The 13,694-nt window shown below is 47.2% G+C and overlaps 1 protein-coding gene across 1 annotated transcript; it reads right to left on the bottom strand.

Annotated features, from left to right (window-relative positions):
• Nucleotides 1-8,104: 8,104 nt before the first annotated feature.
• LOC123071319 (zinc finger CCCH domain-containing protein 11) lies at nucleotides 8,105-13,477 on the bottom strand. The gene is made up of 8 exons (XM_044494852.1): nucleotides 13,145-13,477; nucleotides 12,967-13,051; nucleotides 12,487-12,627; nucleotides 12,305-12,402; nucleotides 11,060-11,248; nucleotides 10,806-10,936; nucleotides 10,616-10,718; nucleotides 8,105-8,729 (listed from the first exon to the last, which is right to left on the bottom strand). Exons 1-8 carry the CDS (start codon nucleotides 13,319-13,321, stop codon nucleotides 8,541-8,543), a joined length of 1,113 nt encoding a protein of 370 aa, XP_044350787.1. The 5' UTR covers nucleotides 13,322-13,477; the 3' UTR covers nucleotides 8,105-8,540.
• Between the last annotated feature and the right edge of the window lie 217 nt (nucleotides 13,478-13,694).

Genomic DNA, 13,694 nt, shown 5'->3' with positions numbered 1-13,694 from the left:
TATGAAAGGCGCTCGACTTGTGGCAAATGAATGTCCTAAGAACATATTTTTTGAGTAAATGTACTCATGTCGTCTGTGTAATATAAGGAGGAGTTTGATTGCGCTATATAACGCTTTGTTTGATTTAAAATATTACCTTCTCTGCGGTTGTTTATCAAAATCTGAAAGTAGGCCAGTCGTCGGCTTCCGCCCCCTTGTAACTAGTACTGGGGTGTTCGTGGAAAATCCAAACACTCTTTTTTCCAAATTCTTGCTCCTTTAAGGAGGTGTTTAGCGCAGCGAACAAGGCAATCGAACTATTTGGCTTTATAACTCTCACTAAGCCCCTAGTATTCGGAAGGCCGAACTGCGGCGTTATACACGCCTAAATCGGGCAAGGCCGATTCCTCGCCTTAAGCGGAAAGAAATCTTTAGGGATTTAGTACCTCGCGAACAGCGACCAGCTCTCGCCGCATCATGACGGTTAATTTTCGGCTTTCTCTACTGAGGTGCTCGTCCAGAAGAACCGGTATGGGTATGTAAGAACAGGTATAACGATCATTGAAGAAGACCACCTGAGTATTCCCTTGTGTGCAAAGCCTCTTGCCTCCTTGGTGTCCCCTCTGTAGTGAGTCCGGTTATCCGATCTCTTTGAAGGGGCTGCCTGAAAGTGGGGTCCTGAAAAAAAAGAAAAAATGGTATGCGGGCCTCATGGCGGCTGAGCCGCACTCCGGCCGCATTGTCGTCTCACCTCCACCTATGCCCATGGTATTTTGAGCACGTATTTATGTATGCGTGGCACGAACGCCGCCTGAATGGGGCTGGGGTGGAGGCCGGATTGCTAATCGAGCTCCTGGTGTGCCTGACGGTCCTGTTGCGGGGTACTCTAGACTCGCTTGACGGTGTTCGGGGTTGTCGTTGTCGAATTGGCTATTTGTCGGAGGAGGCTGCTTTGTACTTCTGCCGCGAGGGCCGCAGTGTGCTCTTCCGTACGGAGGGAGCAGTCTGTATTTCCATTGACTGTTATGACCACATGAGGTCCTGGCATTTTGAGCTTGAGGTATGCATAGTGTGGTACCGCATTGAATCGAGCGAACGTGGTTCATCCAAGTAGTGCATGGTAGCCGCTACAGAAAGGGACGATATCAAAGATTAACTCCTCGCTTCGGAAGTTATCTGGAGATCCGAAGACCACTTCGAGTGTTATTGAGTCCGTGCAGCGGGCCTCTACCCCTGGAATTACACCTTTGAAGGTAGTTTTAGTGGGTTTGATCCGTGACGGATCGATGCCCATTTTACGCACTGTGTCCTGATAAAGCAGGTTCAGGCTGCTGCCACCGTCCATGAGAACTCACGTGAGGTGGAATCCATCGATGATTGGGTCAGGGACCAATGCGGCTGAGCCGCCATGACGGATGCTGATGGGATGGTCCCTATGATCAAAGGTGATCGGGCAGGATGACCATGGGTTGAATTTTGGGGCGACGGGCTCCATCGCATAGACATCCCTGAGTGCACGTTTTTGCTCCCATTTGGGGATGTGAGCGGCATAGATCGTGTTCACCGTTTTTACCTGGGGATGCAATTTCTTCTATCCTCCAGTGTTCGGACGTCGGGGCTCCTCGTCATCATCGTTGTGCAGCCCCTTGTCCTTGTTCTCGGCATTTATCTTACCGGCCTATTTGAACACCTAGCAATCTCTGTTAGTGTGATTGGCTGGTTTATCGGGGGTGCCGTGAATCTGGCACGAGCGGTCGAGTATGCGGTCCAGACTGGACGATCCCGGAATGTTTCTTTTGAACAGCTTCTTCCGCTGACCGGATTTGGAGTTGTTGAATCCGGCATTGACTGCCGTATCCTCAGCATTATCGCCATTGTTTCGACGCTTGTGTCTGTTGCGCCGTGGCTTTCTGTTACTGTCACGGATATCTGAAGTGCCAGGGTTTCCTGGCGCGGTGTTACTGCGAGCCAGCCAGCTGTCCTCACCCGCGCAAAAGCGGGTCATTAGTATCGTGAGGGTGGTCTTCGGTTTTTCTTGGCCGAGGTGTCGGGCAAGCCATTCGTCACGGATATTATGCTTAAAGGCCGCCAGGGCCTCGGCGTCCGGACAGTCGACAATTTGGTTCTTTTTAGTTAGGAACCGAGTCCAGAATTTCCTAGCTGACTCTCCGGGCTGTTGGGTAATGTGACTTAAGTCATCAGCATCCGATGGTCGCACGTAGGTGCCCTGGAAGTTATCGAGGAATGCGTCCTCAAGATTTTCCCAACTGCCAATGGAGTTTGCTGGCAGGCTATTCAGCCAGTGTCTTGCTGGCCCTTTAAGCTTGAGTGGGAGATACTTGATGGCATGTAGGTCATCACCGTGGGCCATGTGAATGTGGAGAAGAAAATTTTCGATCCACACCGCGGAGTCTGTTGTGCCATCGTATGACTCGATGTTGATGGGTTTAAATCCTTCTGGGAATTCATGTTCCATTACTTCATCAGTGAAGCAGAGGGGGTGTGCGGCGCCTCTGTGCCGGGCTATGTCGCGGCGTAGTCCGATTAGGTCGGGTCAGTTATGTCCGGCCCGGCCGGATTTATCAGTATTGTATCCGGCATGACGATCGGTGTCATGAGCTGTGGCGCGCCCCCGTGATCCGTAGATCGATCTTGGTTGTCCTGCGTTGTTTTCCAATATGTCTCGCAGGTCCTGCGTATTGCCCCGGGCCGTAGTGAACCGGCGTGGGGGTGCGGGCTGGTGTCCGGCCTGATATGTCATTTTATCCCGGCCACGGGGTGGCCGGTCAGCCTCATCTTGTGCTGGAAGTTCAGGCTCTTCGGCCTCTTCTTCTAGCGGTTTGTGCTTTGGGTATCCCCTACTTGGGGGCTCGAGTCCGTATTCCTCGGCCGCCAGGACTTCGGTCCATTTGTCTACGAGCAGATCTTGGTCATCTTGGAGCTGCTGCTGCTTCTTTTTCAGGCTTCTTGCAGTGGCTATAAGCCTGCACTTGAAGCACTCCTGCTCTATGGGATCCTCTGGTACGCCGAATTCGTCGTCACCGAGGCTCACCTCGTCTTCGGAGGGAGGCATATAGTTATCGTCCTCCAAGTATCCGTCTGTCGCCTGTTCGTCTGGGCTAGCCTGCTCGTGTTCCTGTTCGGCTTGCTCGAAGGTGGGTTGATCAGGATCGTATTCCTCTTCAGCACCATCTGGATTTTCTTCTCCAGTGTCGGTGTTGTTGTGGCGGGCTTGGAGCGGCGCCGATGATGCCCATGTTTTGATTTCTTCCCCGAGGGGTTATCTCCCATTGCCTCATCGCCATTGGTTTCTTTGGGAGTATTATATATATATATATATATATATATATATATATATATATATATCATATGAAGAGGTGGCAGTCCAGCGCCCTGTGGGCGGTGGTTCCTGTTCTTCTCCCGCATCGTCGTCTATACCGTCGATGTCTTCGGAATCGGAGTTAAGCACGTCGGTCAAGTCATCGACCGTGGCTATTAAGTGGGTGGTGGGTGGGTAACGAATTTCTTCGTCGCCAGCTTCCCACTCGAGACGGACATAGTTCGGTCAGGAGTCTCCTGATAGAGAGAGAGACCTTAATGAATCTAGCACGTCTCCGAAGGGCGAGTGCTGAAAGATATCCGCGGCGATGAACTCCATAACTGGAGTCCAGTTAGATTCGATGGGCCCGGATGCGCGCGGTCCGGAACATACGGCCGAAGACAAGTCCGAGGGTCCGGAAATACAGATTTCCTTAGGAGAGGAGTCTGTGTTCGGCTCCAAAGCCGATGAGTGTGCGGCCTTCGGGGCGGGGTCCATCCACCCGTCCTCGGAAGGCACGACCTGCTCTAGAACGAAGTCCGGAGCTGTAGCAGGTGTGTTGTTCCAAATACTGTCTGACTGCTGATCTAGGTCATGCACGTCGTGATCGTTCGGCACTCCTGACATGGGCCCGAATCCGTCGAAGATCAAGTCTCCGCGGATGTCGGCAGTGTAGTTTAGGTTTCCAAACCTGACCTGATGGCCAGGGGCGTAGCTATCGGTCTGCTCCAGATGGCCAAGCGAGTTGGCCCGCAATGCGAAGCCGCCGAACATGAAGATCTGTCCGGGGAGAAAAGTCTCACCCAGGACGGCATTTTTGAAGATTGGAGAAGCCATCGAGCCTTACAGCGATGACACAGAGGAACTCTCAATGAAAGCACCAATGTCTGTGTCAAAACTGGTGGATCTCGGGTAGGGGGTCCCGAACTGTGTGTCTAAGGCTAATGGTAACAGGAGGCTGGGGACACGATGTTTACCCAGGTTCGGGCCCTCTCGATGGAGGTAATACCCTACTTCCTACTTGATTGATCTTAATGATATGAGTATTACAAGAGTTGATCTACCACGAGATCAGAGAGGCTAAACCCTAGAAGCTAGCCTATGGTATGATTGTTGTTCTGTCCTACGAACTAAACCCTCTGGTTTATATAGACACCGGAGGGGGCTAGGGTTACACAGGGTCGGTTTACAGAGAAGGAGATCTACATCCGAATCGCCAAGCTTGCCTTCCACGCCAAGGAGAGTCCCATCCGGACACGGGACGAAGTCTTCTATCTTGTATCTTCATAGTCCAACAGTCCGGCCAAAGTATATAGTCCGGCTGTCCGGATACCCCCTTATCCAGGACTCCCTCAGAGGCAGAGCACTACGCCGGCCATGTCGCGGTTAGCTCACAGCCCTCCTCCTTTTTATACTGTCCACCATTGCCTAGTCCTAATTGCAACTAACAACACTTGTGTTTCATTCTTAGGACCACCCAAGGAATGCTGAGTTCCTCAACACACCCATACAAAACTACAGCCAGATGCAGCACATCTTCTCCTGCGGGCTGGCAACTGGGAAGCATGCCATGGGCTTGGGGGAGCCTCTTGGTTCTCCCATGCCAGACTTTCCTGGGACCCCGGACGTAGAGGTCCTTGATGGCCTTGACAAGCCAGCTGCGAAGCCCTTCGACAAGCCATTTGACCCCGTCCATGATAGGAAGAGGAAGAGAGGAGGCCTGATGGAGGAGAAAATCAATGTCTTTTGCAGCATGACAGAGGCAGTGATGGAGGTGGCAACAGCCATCAGGGAGGGCAAACCCCTCGACGTCCACCCTGACATATATGGCGTTGTCATGACCCAGGGTGGCTTCAGCGCGAGGGTCTCATGGCAGCTCTCAGCCACCTGCTTGACAACAAGGCCCAGGGTGTTAGGTTCGTTGCCATGACAGACGCTCACAGGGTGCTGTGGCTCAGGAGCTGGCTGGGCGAGCACTACTACTAGAGTAGTGCTGCCTGTGAGCGTGCATGATCCCCGATGGCGATGGCGGTGGCGACGACGACGACGATGACGATGTACATTTTGTGTAGCTAGGGCTGAAAAAAATGATGGTCTGTATATTTTAGTGAGGTGGTATATACTAACCCCTCACGCTGATGGTGAACTTGCGGTGGTAGGACGACACCCTCTTTTGGATGTGGTGGTAGGTTAACACCAAGGTAGTGCTAGGTTGAACTTGCTATGATGTATGATCATGCATGCTTTAATTCTCTTCTGCTCCATTGTTGTTTGTGTGCTACTTTGCTTGCTACTTATGTGCTTCATTGATTTGCTGCTTCAACTGTTGCTCTTGTGCATTGCTAGGGCAAGTGATATGTCGTGTTCATCGAGGCTCTAGGGGTTTATAGTTCATGGGAAGAAGCCAATGCACAAGTGGTATCGTATAGCAACAACAGCTATAGAGGGTTCAAGACTAGGCATGCAGCAGAACAAGCTTACTCCAATTGGATGTGTAAACATGGAGGCAGCAGTGTTGACAGTGTCAAGGTTGGAGGTGTCAAAGTGGAAGGTGCTAAGGTGGATCGTCAATTTGGGCTGAAGCTGAAGAACTTCATTATCTTCGCCCAGTTCATCGTCATTGTTGTGTTGTGGCGTTGGTGTGCTAGGTGTGATCATTGTGGGTAAGCTCACCAACTAGGGTACAAGGTAAGCACAATATGTACGCCGTATGCAACCAAACGCCGTGTTCATGTGCCGCTAGGGCCAATGCAGGCAACCAAACAAAGTGCACTTGCGTACTACCTAATGCAGGAACACTAGATACAGGCAACCAAACAACTTACACATGGCGTATTAAGGCCTGTTTTTACTCAACCAGGCTGGGTTGAGAAATGTATGCGATGCAGGAACTGTTCACAATGGCAACCAAACATGCCCATATGTGCTGCCCAACGAATGGCACGGGCCACGATCTGCGTGTTGAGCTTTCCCGCATGCTGGAACCTCGCTACCTCCCATCTCCGACCGACCTTTCCATGTACTGACAACACCACGGCACGCTCGCTCCTCGCCGGCCACCACCTGCCCCCGGCCCGGCCCCGGCTTGCCACTCGAGTCAAACAAGAGAGTGCCACCACGGCCTTGACTGTCAGTCCACACTCCCGAGTCCAAGTCACCCCCCGGCCCGGTCCTCCCCGGCTTCTCCTCATCCATCCCCAGCCACGGCCGGTTGGTGCAGTGGGCTCATGCATCCATCCATCCATCCTTGGCTACCCCTTTTGCTTCACTATTTAAACTCGATCGGCTGGTGCCAACTTCATCCTCAAAACACTCCCTCCCTCCCTGACCAGGCTAGAGAGAGCGCAGCCGCAGAGGGTGAGCAAGCAGCTAGTACACCTCTGCAATTCAGCAATGTCGACTAGCTGCCGCGCTCCGGCCAACCGCTGCATCTGCAAGACGCCGTCGGGGAACCCGCTGCCGCGGCGGGGCCAGGTCAAGGAGAGCATCGCCAAGCACATCGTAGGGCCGCCGTGGCCACGGCGTCGGGGCTCGTCTGCGATGCGGGCGGCAAGAAAGGCGGGACCGCCAAACCGCCAGCCGCGCCCGCCGGCGCCAAGAAGAAATGAGAAGCCAGTCGCCGCAGCAAAGTGCAAATTCTAAGTACGTACTCCCTTCGTCCGGAAATACTTGTCATCAAAATGAATAAAAGAGGATATACCTAGATGTATTTTAATTGTAGGTACATATTTTTTTATTCATTTTGATGACAAGTATTCTCAGACGAAGGGAGTACGTGTTGTTGTGTGTCCGACATACTCCCTTCGTTCCTAAATATAAGTCTTTATAGGGATTCTACTAAATGCACCACGCAATTAATATTGCTGCCGAAAAGTAGCAGGGCTTTCCCGCCTTTCGGTTCGTTCCCGGTCTTTCAGATGCTCCGACTAATAATGTCTAATGTGGATCGATCAAAGCCAGATTTACCCGGAAAGAGATGCTAAGTTGAGCAGCAGGATGCCAAATATATATGTATGTATGTGCACTCCGGTTCTTGTGGCTCCACTTTACCGGAAAAAAAAATCTCAAGTACGTACGAGTGTGCGCACTATATATTATATTCACCGACCGACACGTAGCAACCCTCATCATCAAATTCATATGACTGCATAAAACAAAAGATAGACTTTCATATTATTGTTGATATTTTTCTTAATAAACCTGATCAAACTTTGTGATTTTTGATTTGAAGAACAAACTATGTGCAGTACATTGTGGAATGGAGGGTGTGCCTCGAAGCAGAGTCACGGACACGCCATCGATCAACCATATCGCTGTAATCACCTGTGTCCTCTCAGTGACACAACTGGCCGATGTACTCACTCACTCGTCAAAAGTACACTCGACAAAAGTTGAGCTGGGCCAGGGAGAATGCAACTCTGCCTAGGGCTTAAGTTACAGTTACACACGCTGCTACCCGTTCTGCTCGTTGGACCTGCAGCAATAGGGACGGGGTGCCTCGTAGGCTCGTAGCACCAGTCGGGCTTTGGACGAGAATCACGAGACGATATTGAGGCATAAAGTTGCGAAGCTGTTACATTCTGACATCTGAATAAGCCCTGGTTCTCCAAGATACGCCACATTAACGTATCACGGCATTGAGCAGATCGCGGAACAAATACTCCCTCCGTCCAGAAATACTGGTCAGAGGAATGGATGTATCTAAATGTATTTTATAGTTCTAGATACATTCATTTTTATGCATTTCTTCGACAAGTATTTCGGGACGGAGGAAGTAGTAAAAAATAAAAAAAAAGCAAAATGGAATGAACAAAAAAGGAACCAACAGAAATGTGCTGATTCTTGATGCACACACACACCCCAAGGTGATCTAAGATCCACAAATTCTGTTAAACAAAGGGGATAAAAAGACTACAATCCTGGGCCACCACTTATAAATAGGTCCGCACCAAGGTTTTCCATATAGGTTTTGCACAAGGCTAGAAAAACGTTGGTGCTGTTATTCACAAAGTAGCAAAATAACTCCCACAAAGACAACAAGGCAACACAGGAAACATCAAATGTCATGTTCTTAACACTGGGCATCATCAGTTAATCATCGCTCCCTCAAAACAGATGATGATCATAGTCACTTGAAACTAATGTCCACTTGCATCTATGCTCCACCCTTCTGTATCTAATAAAGCAAGTAGGCCGATTTGGAGCGCAAAAATGGAGTACGACTTCTCAATGACCTCCCTGTTCAAGATGATGTCCCCTCACCTGGTTCTCGAATTTGAATGGAAGTTCTCGACAGGCTTGCTTCAAGTTCATTTAATTCGTCAAGGTCGAGGTCATCGTCATCATCTATATCTTCATCATCCAGCTCCTCATCGGCCTCCTTGCCATTAGATGTTGATGAGCTTGGACCTTCATCCTGACTTTTCTTGCCCTATGGAAGCAAGTTTAAAACATATACATCAATACACAGACTAACGTATAGAATACCATTTGTGTAGATCAGCCAGCATTTTGGTTGTACTATTAAACTCCATACTAATGTATGCACTAAAGCAAATCGCTTTAAACTAGCAAGTAACAAAAACTTTCCAGCATAGAATTCCAATTCTTAACACTAGATTACAGACCTGCTTATTTCCTCTTTTACATTCCAAAGACTAGGAGATATAGCAAGTTAACTATGTTTTCAAGAAATCATATAGCTAGTTAAAATGATGCTACCAAATTAAATGCAAGACGAATCTCAAACAGTATAGTCTCAGGTGTGTATGTAACACAAACAAAATCTTAGTGTGGTCACAGATTACTTCTTTGATCCGTCCTTACAGTTTTGTCTATTAATTTATTTCTTAGCAAGCATGCATAATACCTCATGGGAATTGCCAACTAAACATGATGTTGATGGATCTACCCCCCCCCCCCCCACACACACACACAGAGTAGATTACAGGCCTGCTTATTTCCTTTTTTACATACCAAAGGCTAGGAGATATAGCAAGTTTACTATGTTTTCAAGAAATCATATAGCTAGTTAAAATGATGGTACCAAATTAAATGCAGGACGAATCTCAAACAGTATAATCTCAGGTTAGTATGTAACACAAACAAAATCTTAGTGTGGTCACAGATTACTTCTTTGATCCGTCGTTACAGTTTTGTCTATTAATTTATTTCTTAACAAGCATGCATAATACCTCACGGGAATTGCCAACTAAACATGATGTTGATGGATCAACCCCCCCCCCCCTAATTTATTCTGATTCTCCCTAGAATAAGTAGCCTTTTGTGGTGTAAGTAGGTAACATAAGATGCAGGATAAAACTGGAATGACAATTAGATGATATTCCTTCGTGGAGCCCCTTCTCAAACCTTAAATTGTAAAAACAAACACCCCATTTGGATACCAAGATTTCTGACATCTTAGCCACGTAGTTTTAAATTCTCAAAACATATCAATTAAGAACCAATTCAACTTCATACAACAAAAGAATAACGCCACCGCATCCCTACTGGGCAAACCTTATTGGCAACAAAACCCTTCATCAAAATTTTGACTAGCAAGAGGACACATGGGTAGCTTGCTTGGGGTCGCCCAATTATGTTTTAGGCATTTTAACTTTTTAAGTAACAAAAAGTACAAACCACATCAGGAGTGGAGCTTCACATGCTTCTTCTATTAGTTTCTTTGAAAATATGCAGAGTATGACCTTCAAAACTATTTTTCCAGGGCTACGCGAGGGGGCAGGATAGTCTAAAGTAGTTTAAAAGAGCATGTGCACGGGAGGGAACCTGTTGGGGTCTAATTTAGCTGTGACGGGATTGCTACATTATAGGAGTCCTAGTTGACACCACACGATATGTACGGTAAGCAACTACAGAATTTAAGTTAAGTTGAGATGATTTAGGTCGTTACATAAAAAATCCAAAAAACAGAGTCCTGGTAGAGACTAGGAAAGGCTAAACAGAGTCATGTTCTATAAAAAGGAGTAGCCAAGAAAAATTGTTAAGCAAGAAAATAGAAAGAATTCTCCTTCTACCTTGCCCCACCTTGGAGGCAATGGCCCTCTCTCAACTGAAAATCTAGTCCATAACAGACAACTTCAAGGGGACTACTTTGGAAGTTTTGAGGGCAGCAGAAACTATGACAAAATTTAAGTGGGAGTGTGGCTGCCCCCAGGTATTTTTAACAGAAATTATATCAGAGCTTTCTTGTTCTAAAGGCCAAGACCCATTCTGCTCTCACAATCTGATCATGCTAGGACATTTGTATTTGATTATCACACTAGTGACCGATTTAGTAAAGGAGGGAAATTTAACCTGTTCCTGGTTAGCTTGTGGCTCTTCACGTCTTTCATAAACTTCATATGCTTCAGCATCATCAATAAACACACTTGCATCGGCCATGAACAACTCGCGGCCACTGGATACAAGAACAATCACAGTTACATTAGGTACCACAAGGGCTCACAGGTCAAAACATGTCACTAAAAGAAGATAAGGTTATTACCTCATACGGTCATTCTTAGCCCTATCCGCCCGCAAGGCCGCCAGACCAGCTTCCTTTTCTTCTGCCTTCCTCCTTTTCCATTCCATGAACAATTCTGTAGTCATAGGGGTTGTGGTTTGAACCTTTCTGCGCTGTTAGATGAACAAGGAGTGGAGAATGTCACAGCAATGCCAATAAAGTCATTTAGACAACAGACAAAGAACAATAGTTTCACTGTTGCAGACAGGAAGGATTTATGCTAATCTTCATCTTACCTGATCTTCAATCTCATCTTCAATTGCAACCTTCTTACTCTCTTCCTCTAGTAAGGCTTTCATCTGAGACTTTAGTATATAGCCAGGCGGAAGGGCATGCCTGTAGCGGCACTCCTTGCCGCCATTTGGACAAACCCAAAACCACCCATACTGCTTCTTCTCCACAGCATCAAGAAAGTGCTTGCAAACCTACAGCGGAAAATAATTAGCAAAATCATCATCCTGTTAAAAACAAGAACGCTTTGACGACGGGGTGGGCCAGAATCTGATAAATAGGAAAGTAAGTAGCGTATAATGCTGTGCTCAGCACTGTATTTTTGTTTTAACTCGGGATGGTGTCCTATGAGTGTTGTCCCTTAAGCATAGTGAGACAATGCAAGTTTATAACAGCCAAGTTAAACAACAAAAAACAAGAAATGGAAAGACAAGAAACTGATTATGTCGTCATAACAGGGTTACAAGTGCAAACACGATGAAAAATGTTAATTAGCATAGAACTGAAGAATTTGTATCAATACCATACAAGTGAGTACATCCACTATCCGAGTTTTATTATAGCAAGTGTACTTAGTTACTACGTGATAATGTTGCTTCCTTCTGGAGATTATGATTGTGTATAGTCAATGTGTCACAGAACTCTACTCGGAATCCTTGATAACAACAAATCTTAACCACACTGCGGCCTAGAGAAGTTACAACATGCCAATGAATTAGATTATACTCCCTCCGTAAACTAATATAAGAGCGTTTAGAACACTACTTTAGTTAGTGATCTAAACGCTCTTACATTAGTTTACAGAGGAAGTATCAATCTAATCACTTGTAAAAATAGACCAGGTGCGCCCATAGTGGCTCTAGGAACTAGAATAACTAATCATTGATTTGATTGGCCAAAAGAAACTGCGTCTGCATCCAGATTAAAGAAAATTAACTGAAAATCATATACAGCGGAAAAATGACTTATTGGCATCACAGTAAGTGCATGATAATAGGTGCAAAAGGCACTACTGCTTTCCATTTGAAATGCATACATTCCTCTAAAGATAAGAGCGCAAAACATGAATTGAAGACAAAATATAAAGAGTAAAATAGAACCAATATAGTATCATCTAGCACAAATATTACCAACAAGAACATTAGTACAAATTATTTATTCTTTTAGAGCAAAATGAAAGTTGAAAGTGACACATCATATAATGAGAAATGCTTGAAAAATGTGTATAACAGTTTCGGAATAGTGCATACAATATCAGTAGGTTTGTTCTGCTGGTACTCTGCGTTTTTTGACGCAATAACTTTCTCAAGGGTCTCCTGGTCCCAGTCATCCATTGTATCTTCTTCCTCTGTACATGACAGAGGAACATGTGAATTTCTACCGAGAAAATTGAATGACTCCAAAACAAAAGAAGTAGCAATCATTTATTTACCTCCATCGCGCTTGTCGCTGTAAATATCAATCTTCTCGCCCTTCCTTTGGACATTCAGGTCGTGTGAGAACTTGCATTTAAAACCCTTCTGACATTGTCCGGCCTTGAAGAACTCACAAAGTATCGACTTGGGGTCGACACCTGCACAAAGCACAATAGCACACAACCAAAGCATGAGCATCTGTCACAAGAATAGCAATCTTTTGAACAAACTACCAGTACTAAAATATCGTAATGAAACATCGCAATCTGCAAGACTTGAAAGAGCTAACATGTTTACATAGAAAGAACTGACCAAACCCTTCCTACATTAGAACAAATCAACACCAGTCACCAGTATTACCAGAAGCACTTGCACACTACCGTATACACCACATATCAATTCACAACAACTTCATATCCACAGTAAGGGATTCTTAATAAATCCACTAGAAGAGACCTATACGCTCAAAACTGGGTGATAAGGGGAGGAGGCCATACCAACGGGGACCTTGGGCTGGCTGACGGCGACCTTGAATAGATCGTTGAGCTCCTTCTCGCGCGCCTTCTCCTCCTCCTTCTTCTTCTGCGCATCCACATCCACAAACAAGAAAAAAAGGTCAGAGGAGCAAACATCTGATGAGGGAATTGACGGCTTCGATCTGAGTGTTCCCCGTGCCTTGGCGGCGGTCTTGGTCGGGTCGGGTTTGGGCTGGACGGACTGGTGCAGCGACTGGACGTACTTCTGGACGTTCTTGCTCTTGTTCTTGTTCTTGAGCCCGAAGGTCTTGTCCTCCACGACCTTCTGCTTCTTCGCGACGTCGGCCTTCGACGCCGCCGCCTTCTTCGGGGGCATCTTGCTCTGCTCCTCCTTCTAGCTCGGGTCCGGTTGGGGTGGGATTCGGGCGGCGGGAATAGGACGCCGGGAGGGGAGGCGAGGGTTTCCTGGGTTTGGAGCTGGAGGAGGAAGGGGGGCGGAGGTGGAGGTGGAGGCGGAGGCAAGGAAGAAAGTTCTAGAGATGGGAGTGGTCTCGTGGAGATGTGGAAAACCGAGGTTGCGCGATGGGCCAGGCTTTCAACCGGTTGGGTTGGGCCATGATCTGGTAAGGAATCTCAGTGTTGAAGCAGGGCCTAAACACGCACAATGGGCTCTCGACGAGAATCGAATTGGCTACCCCGTGATAGTGCTTAAAAAAAAAGGCTACCCCGTGACAATATGTTAGCTTTGA

The sequence above is a fragment of the Triticum aestivum genome, chromosome 3B, assembly GCF_018294505.1.
Source record: "Triticum aestivum cultivar Chinese Spring chromosome 3B, IWGSC CS RefSeq v2.1, whole genome shotgun sequence".
NCBI lineage: Eukaryota > Viridiplantae > Streptophyta > Magnoliopsida > Poales > Poaceae > Triticum > Triticum aestivum.
Note: the sequence above shows the minus strand (reverse complement) of the source record. Positions and strands in the feature narration are given on the sequence as shown.

What these genes read in the sequence shown, in the direction of transcription:
- LOC123071319 (XM_044494852.1), bottom strand. Translation starts at nt 13,321, where the DNA reads ATGCCCCCGAAGAAGGCGGCGGCGTCGAAGGCCGACGTCGCGAAGAAG. An exon ending in CAGCGACAAGCGCGATGGAG is followed by an intron (nt 12,403 to 12,486) that starts GTAAATAAATGA and finishes TGTCATGTACAG; the next exon opens with AGGAAGAAGATACAATGGAT. An exon ending in AAGATGAGATTGAAGATCAG is followed by an intron (nt 10,937 to 11,059) that starts GTAAGATGAAGA and finishes TTCATCTAACAG; the next exon opens with CGCAGAAAGGTTCAAACCAC.